Here is an 11919-nt window from a genome sequence, read left to right as displayed (position 1 = left end):
GGTTCAAAACTTCAAGGTGTTTTTCCTGAGCCTTTGAATCTAAATAATTCCACCGGGTGAGTCTTCCACCCCTGTTGAGAAAGAACAAGACCAAGCATGTTTTAACTTGCTGATATTAAATGAAGCCACTTCTTGAGAAGAAAAAGAAAAACCATATAAGGGAATAAAAAAGTTCATGTGCAATCGCGCCTTCACAGTCAATTGCGCCTGCTCTTCTTCTATGATAATTGCAATTGTCGAGGTTATTCACAAACTATCGCACATCCATATACAACGTTACATCTTTCATCAAAATATTGCAGTCGATCTCCTCTTTGTATTTATTTTCAATGCCTTTGGTATTATCTTCCAAATTTCGACAAGCACTTCCCACGTCCGCCATGAATCGTACATCCCCATGCATGAGCACAGGCAGCCAACAATTTGTCTCCTATTTCCTGAGAAATCAAAGCTTAAAATTTGAACATGAACAGGATGGCGGCCATTTTAATGCAAACTGCAAGTTGTCATGGAAAGCATATTATGAGATCCAAACAAAGTTGCAGAAGGATTTGTTCTACATAGGCAGACGTTATTCTGAAAAGATCATACCTATATGTCTAATTCTCTAGCAGTTGAGTCAATAACCAAGAGATATGTATGGATCGATTTAAATTGATTTGGAAACAATTTTTAAACTGAACCAACTTAAATAGATTCTTTAAAATTGAAATTGAAACTAAACCAACCATATAGAAAAATAAGTTCAAACCAAATCAACAAAATCGTTTCAATTTGATTTACCGTGGACTATTGGGCATATATCAAATAGCCAACTCATGGGATAAAACTAATTGGACAGTTTATAGGATAGACTAAATATAAAAGCAATAAATTGATGGGACTAAAACAATATATAAAACAACTGATGACGATTTATTAATATACATACATATACCCATGATTGATTGGTTTAAATTAGATCATTCAACATTGAAACTAAAATCAAATTGACTTTTTCGATTTCTAAAATTTTAAATTGAAAGACCGATCTAAACCAAACTGAAATTAACGGTTTGAATTGATTTTATGATTTGATCAGTTTGCTCATACACTCCTCCTGCGTGCAGTAATGGTGGTGAGATGACTTGAACTAACATTCTATTTACTGGTTCCCTTGCAGCATTAATATATAAAATATAGTGAAACCTCTATGAAAAAGGAATGCCTCTTTTAATGTATTGTACCAGCGGGGATGAGCATAAGAGCTCAAAAAGGCAATAGATTTTCACGGAGAACTTGCTTGGTAGCTTAACTACACCATAGTGGCGGACTCCCATATTAAAGAATTTCAAGTTCAGTTCTATGATGGTTTCATGAGACTTTAATCCACTTTCAACATATACAATCAGAATATGTCATTGACTGAAGGCTAAACTCAAGAATAATAGAAACAGCATGCCATATAGATATAATATCAATTTTCCATGATTCGTTCGTCATTTTGTTAAGAGCCAATCCAATGCTCTTAAAAACATATTTCTTTTGCACGATTAGGCATACAAAGTAGCCGGTAAGCACCCATCTGAGATTAGTTACCAAAAAAAAAAAAAAAAAGCACCCATCTGAGATTCAATACACATATAGAGGTGCCAACTGGTTGAGTTGATAAAGTCACTGAATGCTGGTTACCTGGGTATGATCTCTTCCTCACCCAGATTTTGGCTGGACTTCCTCTTGGCCTAGAAAAAGGAAAAAGAAAAGAAAAAGAAAAAGAAAAAGAAAAAAAAAAAAGGAAAAGAAAGGAAAAAGAAACTCATGCTGAATTACGTAACAACATTCTCTAACTTAATCGTGCAACCAGAGAAAAGATAAACTGGAGTGCTCATTGAGATCCAATCAGCTTTAGTTTGGGGGAAAAAATACAACTAATTAACAGCAAACAGTCTCATCAAGCAGGAAAAAGATAAAGTGGTGGAATAATACATCTTACTCCAAAGCAAAGGTTGGGCCTCCTTCTATACAAAGTTCTTAAGCTGTCCCATCATTGCGCTTCCACAAGGCATTCATCGATCACCAATCATGCAAGTAAGTGTGATTCATCGTCGGACAAATCAAAGCACGTTACTTTTACAGAAAAAGGGACATTACCGAAGTTGTGCAAAATGGATGGTGGAGGTTGCTCATCTTCTGTGGCTCATGGACATGACTATGGAGACCTGTGAAAGAGCAACTGAGCCACGATCCGATCGATGAAATTTGTATATGTCTCTGAAGTTGGTGAACTTGCAGCCCTGCAAAGAAAGAAGAACTATTAAATAAACAGTCAAATTTTTAATAACTACCAGATTGGAAAAAGTAATACATTTGAGTTTTTTTTTTAAAAAAAAAACTTGATCTCCCAAGGATATGCATGATCTTCATGATGATCAGTTTCAGCCTCACAGGTTGATGTCTTTGAGATGATTTATGATTGGTGCAATGAGCCAAAAAAAAAAAACACACACACACACACATCAATGGAAAAGAAACATGCATGCAGGATAGATGAAAAAAATGAAAAAAGTGCAAGCTCATGCAAGACAAAACAAGAAAACAAAATTAAAGCATATATAGAAAGAAACTAAGCAATGGATCTAGAAAGTAGCTTCTTATAATTAAGCTTCCTAAGTTCACCACTAAGCTTTGTGCCTCATAATATGTCAAATAAGGTGGAACCTTAATATCAAATAGGAACAATGTATTTTGATGTACAAAATCAGAATAACATGTATGCACAAAAGAAGACAGATCTTAGATCATCTGAAGCAACTATTGCTTATGACTCCTGTTCGGTAGAATTTTAAACAGGAAAAATAGAAAAAGGAAAACAACAGGCTACTGGAGAAACTTGCTTGGTAGCTAAACAACTCTACAGCCGCAGATGCATGGCTAAAGAACTTTGAGGGGAGTCTTCTTCCTCTTGGACTCTCAGCGGGAGTCAGATGCCTAGAGGCTGCCTGAGGCTAGGAAAACCCCAGTCTCCACCTCTCTTTAAGAGCGTCCCTACCCCTTATGCATCAGACCCGATCGCCGCTGCAGGAAAAGGGAAATAAAAAAAAAATTTGCCCAGCCCTGCGATAGCTGCATTATCATCAGAGCTGAGGATTGCCAGCCAAATTCATTCGAGGAACAGGCCTTCTTGGACTCCCCGAGACCTCATGGCAGAGCCTCGACTGCTACCAAGCCAAGCCACAACTAATGTCGAAACCCTCTTCATACCCTGTTTTCAGATCGACTCCCTTTTTTCCTTTCCCTTCCTTGCCACCGCCGTGTTCTGTCAACCTTCTGGTTGCCACCGTCCACCACCACCACTGGACCACCATCTCTGACCACCCTTCCCTCTTTTCGAAGAGGGATGTGCCCTCTGTTTTTCTTCCCATCCTCTCCTTAGCCAGTCAAGAAGTTTCCCCTCCCACGCCAATTCACTTGAATCCACACCAAACATTCTTTTTTTTTTTTCAGAGGGGAAGAGGGTATGAAACTTCAAAAGCCAAATTCGTGAAGAGAAAATTGAGATAATATGAAAGGGAGCAAGCATGTAGCCACTATGCTCCCAAGGCAAATTGGAAGGAGAAACCAATTGCAACAGAAGCTAAATATTTACAACAAATTGACTTCAAGTGAAACGCTGATTGCAGCTGTCATTAAAGGAGTTAGCTGAACGAACACTTCCACTGAGGTGCCCTCAACACTACCAAACTAGATTATGATGTACTCTATGGAAACTTTTCATAGCAATAATTTAAATAACAGCAATTAGAGATCAAACTTTAAGACCTATCGTCATATGCCAATACCGAACCAAATGGGCAAGACTGTGCAACATTATCATTATTATACTGCAAATCCGAAGGTCTGTAAGTTCCACTATATTGTATGCCGGACAATACTCCAGCAGTATGCTGTAGATATGTATATAAAGACTGAACCAGCAACATTATTGAACTTGTTTAGAGATCCACCTTGAGTTTCAGGAGGGGTGAGTACACCAAAGACTGTTATGTTATATCATCTGTCCAACAAACTAGAATTTTAGGCACAACTTCTGCTACACGCCTTACTGAACTAAGACAAATGCCATTCGACTAGTCAACCATGAACAAATCTAACTTAGTTGGAGGATATAGACTATAGGCTTGGACAAGAAAACATGGTAAGAACTAAATCATAAATCAGTCTTCTAATAGATAGAATATGCTTGTTAGCTATAAGTATGTTTCTCTTCTTGTTGATATTGCTGTTTTCATTCATCCTCTTGTTCTAAGTCCAAGATTAAATGTCAAATATCAAATAAATATTTTAATTCAAATCCAACAGAAAAAGTGTCTTCATATGTAGATAGATATCATGACTCCACCAGAACATCTTTTAGTCAAAGATCAAACATGTGTTCCTTTTCATCTCAAATAAATTAAATATGATAAGATCATGGACAAGTGTTAACTCTTTTGATCAATTGTTTCCACTTCTGATTAAGTCCAGACAGTGTCTATAATTGATATATGTAACCAAAACAAACCAACTCATACTTAGAGCTGTTACATTCCAAATGATCACTTGACATCATCCATAAAGTTCATATGATTCCCACTCACATCCCCCAGAGAGAGAGAGAGAGGAGAAAAAGGGAGAAAATGATACAAGAATTGTCATACATAACCTTATCTATATTTAACTGTAAATTATTGATATTATACAAACTTATTTACCTTAAACTATCCAATAGCTAAAAAAATGCCAGTATATTCTACTAATATCATATGCCACAAATGCAAGAGAACTTATGTACATTGTGCAAAGATTTAGTACTTTATATACCATATATGTCAATCACGAATAAATTTGAATTCAAGTATATTAAGATAGGCTGAATGCAATTCTGTATAGGTGAACAAGGCTGTTGGAGTTGAACCAACCTCCCATGATTATTCATTTGTCCATTTTCAGCAACCTCTTCTTCATCTTTGTTACTCTTGTTGGTACTTAAGCTGTCATTAATGCTTTGTCTTTCTATAGCACTTCTAGCTAAACGAAACATGCTATCTCTGATGCAAAGCCTCAGCCCAGTGTCCAACTGCAGCAGGAGAAAAAGATAATAGTAGTGTACAGCTTAAAGTAAACTTGTAAATGTAAATGGAAGTTCCTAGAACAAACAGAAATTCCTTGGCTGGTACAATCTAACCTTTCTTAAAGTATCTTGGAGACGGTAATATATGGTTTCTTCTAAAGAGTGCTCATCACTCAGCATCGAGCTCCTCTCAGATTCCTCTTGCTCTACAAGCATGTTCTGCTCCAATGATGTGAGCTCTGAACTTTCTTCAATTCCAAAAGAGCTTGTGGCAGCTTCCTGACTCAGACTCTTTTGTGAGCATGACTGGGAAACTGAATTGCCAGCAACAGTGATCTGAAGGCCATTTTTTTGCTGCTGCTGCTGAACTGCAATCATAGCCTGTGTTTGCTGCTGCTGCTTTTGATTTTCAATATTTTCCTGGAGTGTTGCATTATGTGGTCTAACATCTGGTACTGTATCTGAAGAAACTGCATGTTTCAAGGGATCCGGATTAACAACAGCAGTATAAGACAGTCCAGGAGATAGAAAGAGTTGTAAAGGAGTTCTGACAAGATTACCCCTTTTCTGTCTTGAATTTTGTTGGTTTTGGCAAGTTTTATGGGCCCAGGAACCTTTCAAGTTGCATGATTCTCTATTCTTGCTATTTGCCTCTGACCGTTCCCATGAAATCGGTGGTTTTTCTTGCTCATCTGCCTGAACAGATGGTTAACAACAGCAGAATAAGACATTCTGAATGCATTGAACAAGTACCGCACTAAAAATCTTCACTCTTGGAAAAAAGAGAAAACAAAGAAAAAAAATGATGTATGTGTTTCAGTAATTGCAACATCTTGATGATTGTAGCAATGCATTTATCTAGTATAGGAGCAAAAGCGCAATATATGCTCTTAGAAATAAGGTATCGTTCCATTAATCTAACATGATATAAGCATAGAGCTTTTTACAACATGCAATACAATATATAACCCTTAACTCTCTAAGCCCCTTCCATAAAGAGTTCACCAAGCATATGCTAAAAGCATATGGTAGTAGGAATCCTGATGAAGATTTTAAGTAACCTGCAACATAGAATACATATTGGAAGAGATGTAACTTGAGCCACCAAGGCGACAATTGATGGCACAATCAAAATACATAGAATACATATTGTCCACTCAGTGAGAAAAAGGATACTAAAACACCTTTTTCAGTGACACAATCAAAATAAAGTTGAAATATAAGGGTAGTAACCAAGGTAGCAGTAAAAATGGCACGACAACCACTATAGTGGGACAAGATATTGCCCAATGTTCAGCCTAAGTGCTGCATCGTAAAATAGAATCCTGCCTCTTTTTCAGGAGGAATCGGAGTTTCCAAAGTAGACCAACAGTGGTAAAAGTAGATAGTTGATCAACTGCCCAATCAGAACAAAGATGTAACAAGCAAGAAGAGAATGGAGTGGAACATGAGATGGTCTCTTGGAGGCTGTTTGGATGCTTGGCTACTGTATGGTATGACCTCCAACATGAGTAGGAATACCACATAAAAGTTTGCACAAAACTAAAAGTAGGCAAATAATGCACGGTAGAGTCGAGCTTCAAGTCAAATACTACATTATAACCCCTAGGATATAATTCTAGTTGTTTCTCCCATCAACATGGGATATTCCTTGGATTTCTGTGGCAAGAGAAACCCAGATCGTCTTAAAGGTGGTGGAGGAGGCACAAGCGGAGAGGGAGCGAGGGAGGAGTGGGGAGGAGGAGAGTGGCACTGCTAAACTGAGTCATAACATGCTAACATGCATAATAATAATTTTGCAGATGTTCAAGCAGATGCAACCACCAACAATTTACAAATGGAATATAGTAACATGCTGGTAAATCTAACTATCAGCATGACATAAGCAATTTTTCAAGCGCTCATAAGAGACAGTTGATGCACATACCACACACAGATGCATGGGTGATCAAGTTAAGAGGATGTTATGTGAAACAAGTTGAGCTTTAGATGTGGGTAAATAGGTAATGGTCCTTAAGGTTCATCTGAAACCGACACTTGAGGCATTGCAACTTGCATGATATGGACAAAGCTGGAGGTATTTGAGGATTCAAGTGCCAATTAGTGCTGACTATGCTCTGCAGGTACGAAACTGGGCATGATTGTGTACCACACAGGGTATCAACTTGTGTTGTCCTGTACCAACCATGCTGCCAGCTCTTATCAGTTGGACATGACTCAGTACCACTCAATACCAAGCCCCCTTTTTTTTTCCTGGAACCACATGACAAAACAAGTGTCAGCACAAAACAACACAGCTTGTGTTGTCCGGCCTGCATACCAAGTGGTGCTGGCAATTGAAACCTTGGGAATAGCTGATCAAGTATCTAATCTGACTCCTTAACATAAAATTGAAAACTTTTGGTTTTGTCTGATCCATTAAGCATCTGTTTGGATGATTGGACCCAAAATCCCATAGGAATTATGGGTTTGGGCCAATACAACCATCTAAATGGGGTCTAGCCCAGTCTGTCATTATACATATGCAGGAAACCATTGCAGCGGGCAGGCCTGAATCCCGTAGGGAGAAAAAAATGACCTGCTGTGATCTTTTTTTCTCCCTACAAGATTCTCTGGATATTTGTAAAGACAGATCTAACCCAGTCTCATTTAGGTGGTTGTAAAGGTCCAAACCCACGATTCCTATGGGATTTTGGGCCTAGTCATCCAAACAAACCCTGAGTGTGCAGCGCCAAACAACTACCTGATGAATCTGTATGGTAGAAGTCAAGCAAGGGCACAGCATAAGCCAAGAGGCTTACATCAAGGTTGAGATAATAGTAAGCTTACCAATTTTATTAAATCTGAAGTATTGAAATAATACAAATAAATGCATGCCTAATGCATGATTGTGGCCCCTAGCATAACATGAGCTACTACTGTTTACCTAATTATGTGGCAAGGGTATGGACTCAAGTATTTAAGTGTCCCACAGATATATCTATGATTGGAAAAATCTTGGGAAGGGAATTCAAGAATTTGGTGAACAATATTATATTTAATATTTTTAATATCAAAATGTTCTGGTTAAACGCAGAGGGTTAAGGAATTAGAATAGAAAACATGAAGGTTTCATATTAAATACATATCGCCACCAGGCGTTAATTGACATTAGAGTTCATATGTTATTGAGAAGGAAATTACAACCCATATTTCCTTCATAATTTGAATCATTGGTGAAAGCTATGCAAGCAATCAATTCTTAAATATATGCAAGGAATTTGCTGCTTAAGATGCCATATTCAAAAAACGGTCCATGACTTATAGCCATAGGAATGTTGGATCCTGAATTAAACCCCTAGAATAACTAACCAGAATTTTCTTAGTTGACGCAAACTTTTGAAAGTTCAACAATCCATACATGTCCTAGTGTCGCATATACATTAATACAGGAATTTCTCAGGCAGTCTGAGAATCCAGGAAGCTTTCTTAGTAAGAATTTGGGACCTTAGACTGAAAAGGATGTCACCCAATTGCAGTAGTTGATGGGCTAGGTCATAGATCATTTGATAACTCATATTGTATTGTGAGAAACAAAGTTTCTATGACATCATAGCAATTTTTTTAAGGATAAAATCAAAATAAAAGCAGGTAAAACTCATCTTCCTTAAGAACAGGTAGCACATTCCACATTATTCACTCGTAAGATAGATTTGACATGAAGTTTATCCTTCAGCTTTCACAGAAATACCTTCTATCTGCCAACGTAAAGAAGGAAATGTTTTCAACAGACTTACCTGTTAAAATACCTCGTAAATATATGCATGGATGTGCCTACATACCTTCTCTTTATGTAAAGCATTTCTTTTTCTATGTGGATGTTCATCTAACAGAACGGAGGAACAACCTTGATCAGGAGTCTCATCTTCGCAAAACGAAATATCCTGTAAAGCAAATGAATTGTGATTAATCATTATCTCATAGTGAGAGGAAACTTTATACAGTGGTTGATTACTCACTAAAATAACTATTCTGTAGAACATCTACTTTGTAATTTAGAGACTTACTGGCTTTGGAATAAACTGTGTGGTGCTACTCGTTACATTGGTAGATGGAGAGAGAAATACATCTGAAATACCAACTATTTCATCTCCAAATATGGAGTAAGTGGAGTCATCATTTCTGCAGAACTATTGTCTGTTAGGATATCCTTTCATCAAAATGTCATTAATTCATCAAAAGAACAAAAATTTTGACTTGCTGACATGACAATTCAAAGTGTTGTGTGGATATTAATAATTTGTAAAGCATATCTATATTTGTTTTAAAATGATTATAATTATGATATATATAGTCACAAGTCAGGGTGAACTGCATTACCTGAAAATCATATCAAAATCAATGTCTTCAAAAGTATCCCAATCAAAGTCAAGAAGGCCGTTAATCTCTTTATCTTCATACCCTCCACTATTTCTACTGGTTGAGAAACTACATGACTTATCTGCAGATAATGAGTCCTCGCCATGAAGCATAACACCAGAATGATGACACTCCATCATGCAATCACTCAGCGAATTCAGTTGAGAATTATCAATAAGATCTTCCATCACTTCTGTTGCCCAAGGATCATGTTCTTGTCCACCATTGTACCCTTTCCTGCATGCAGAACTTACGGTAGGCCATGCAGGCAATGCATCAAAGTGGAGTTCTGAAGCAGTAGGTTTCTCATTTGTACTATAACAAGAGATATTCTCCAAATAACAGCTCCTTAAATTATTTTTAGTTCCACAGATTTGGTTATTAGACCTCCTGTCACTGGCAATGCTTTCCTTCATCTGTTTCACTCTCTGATCTCCAAAAGTAAAAGCCATCTCTTCAGTTTCCATGGGATGAGGCACAATACTATCTCCATTCTCAAAAAATTCACCCAATTCCATGCCTCGCACCTGGAAAGTTGACATCGTCTTAGAAATAAACTACCTGAAGTTAATATAACTAAAGTAAGCAACCAGAAAACAGAAAAAATGATCTTTAGCTTGATATAATGAGCTAATATCCTTAAAACAAAAATCAAATGTATATTAAATATTCTTTTATTGATATCAAACACAAAGCGCAAGTTTTTATTTAGTTCATGAAGTTATACTTCTTTCAAATATCAAGTAGGCGATATCAGGGTACAAAATATGAACTTTCTCAGAGGAAGAGTCTTAGCGACTGTGATTTATTAAAGTAGGCTATTCAAGATAGATCGACATGTTTCTATTTCTCTACACTTGCTGGATATTTAACACTGATTGGGAATTAATGATAAGAAAAACATAGAAAAGAGGAATGAATTAGAAGGAAACCAAATTCGAGAGGCAAAACAAATAGAAGAGAGGAGTAATAGATTGTAAAATGAAGAAAGAAGGAAAAGATAGAGAAATACCAGTTCTTTATCATTCCAATCTAACATCTCCGAAACTTGATCCTGAAAAAATTACCCTGAGAATTTTGCTGAAACAAAAAAAGGAAACAAGATCTCCCTGTGAAAGCGAGAAGAAGATGGTGAAGATTGAAGAGTTCGATTTCCTCTCACGGTTTTAGAATGATATAGCAGCCGAGAAACCGAAGAAGTAAAGGTGATTTTTCTTTTGCTAGTCTTCTCTCTTTTAAGGTTGGCGCTGTGGGGAAGAGTCCGGAGTGTTCTAGCGAGTGGAGAGAGAGGGAGGGGGTTGCGTGGAACGATTAAAGTGCGACACGTAGGGGTCGCATCAAGAAACAGAGGGAGGAGGAGCGATGATCAAATGCTATCACCTGATTGGTTGGCCGGCTTGGTGCGCGTGATCCGTAGGCAGGTAGAAGTACGGCTGTCGGTGCGGTCTGACGCTGGCACATTCTAGATTTTTTTTTTTTCTTTGTTTTTTGATATTTGCCTACCATATGCACATAATTATTAAGAATTCCGAAAGTATGTGTGCGCGTATGTGTAAAATATTTGAAATTCTGAATATGTGTGTGTACATATATAATGTGCAAGCAAATGCACGAACCCATAATTTACAAAAGAAAGTTAAACCTAATTATCAAAGTGAGATAAGTGTTGCGGCCAATCCCCTCATCGTTTGGTCATCGAAAATGAGTGCCTGCAAAAGAAAGTCCAACCGACCCTACTGCCGGCTCACCAGCGCCGACCCATCCTCAACACCGACTCTACTACAGGCCCAACTTCGTCCGACCGACTTCGCCCGACCGACGGTGGGCAACACCGACAGTGACTACCTATCGTGCCCGACCGGAGTGGATCGGCCTAACGGGCCAACGTCGCCTCTGATCACCTGAGGGCCGATCCCACGTGATCGACTTCCTATCGGGTGGGACACCGCCGACTAACCATCGGTTTGGATACCTGACGCCCCACCTCTACAGGTCCTTCTAGACGCCGAATGAGCGGCACGGGCTGCAGTCCTATCAAGCAAACGCCGTACGAACGCCAGAAGGCATTCCCCTGCCAGAAAACCTGGGGCGCTGTCCTGCCAAGGACGCGAATTAATTTCTAGGACCTGTCAACTCATCAACGACGTGACAACCTCCGGCGATTTGACAACTCTCCAGTTGTCTACATCACCCACGGCGAGGCCATACCACCTCCCACTATAAATCGGGAAAGGCAACAGTGCTAAAGAGGTCCCTTCGAAAACTCCCAGGCTCTCCTTCTCCCTCTCCCTCTCTCTCTCTCGTTGAGCTCCTTGTTTTCTTTTCGCTGTTGCCTAGTCTCCTCTCTGACTTGACCGTCGGAGGGTCCCTGCCGGAGCCGCCTCCGGTCAGTGCGGACTTTCTTTTGTAGATGCTCGTTCCCAGCGATCAGG

General features: G+C 38.6%; 1 protein-coding gene across 5 annotated transcripts; it reads right to left on the bottom strand.

Annotated features, from left to right (window-relative positions):
* Window positions 1–110: 110 nt before the first annotated feature.
* LOC105057627 (uncharacterized) lies at window positions 111–10748 on the bottom strand. 5 transcript variants are annotated; one of them, XR_834008.3, is made up of 10 exons: window positions 10500–10748; window positions 9449–10014; window positions 9136–9250; window positions 8911–9012; window positions 5650–5785; window positions 5204–5559; window positions 4938–5095; window positions 1966–2273; window positions 1672–1721; window positions 111–437 (listed from the first exon to the last, which is right to left on the bottom strand). XR_834008.3 is itself a non-coding variant. In XM_010940285.4 (8 exons), exons 1-8 carry the CDS (start codon window positions 10524–10526, stop codon window positions 2189–2191), a joined length of 1545 nt encoding a protein of 514 aa, XP_010938587.1. In that variant the 5' UTR covers window positions 10527–10748; the 3' UTR covers window positions 1847–2188. The 5 variants fall into 5 exon arrangements, 2 of the variants coding, with proteins under 2 accessions (XP_010938587.1, XP_073104343.1); XR_012136667.1 differs by lacking the exon at window positions 111–437 and adding an exon at window positions 1425–1564; XR_834007.3 differs by lacking the exon at window positions 1672–1721.
* Window positions 10749–11919: the final 1171 nt, after the last annotated feature.

The sequence above is a fragment of the Elaeis guineensis genome, chromosome 14 (genome assembly GCF_000442705.2).
Source record: "Elaeis guineensis isolate ETL-2024a chromosome 14, EG11, whole genome shotgun sequence".
Classification (NCBI taxonomy): Eukaryota; Viridiplantae; Streptophyta; class Magnoliopsida; order Arecales; family Arecaceae; genus Elaeis; species Elaeis guineensis.
This window is presented reverse-complemented; position numbering and strand designations above follow the sequence as displayed.

Bases quoted from the DNA above. Each gene is read 5' to 3' on its own strand.
- LOC105057627 (XM_010940285.4), bottom strand. From the start codon at position 10,526: ATGTTAGATTGGAATGATAAAGAACTG. The intron at 9,251-9,448 runs GTAATGCAGTTC...ATAGTTCTGCAG, and splicing joins GATTTTGATATGATTTTCAG to AAATGATGACTCCACTTACT. The intron at 5,560-5,649 runs GTAATCTTGTCA...TGAAACATGCAG, and splicing joins AAATTCAAGACAGAAAAGGG to TTTCTTCAGATACAGTACCA.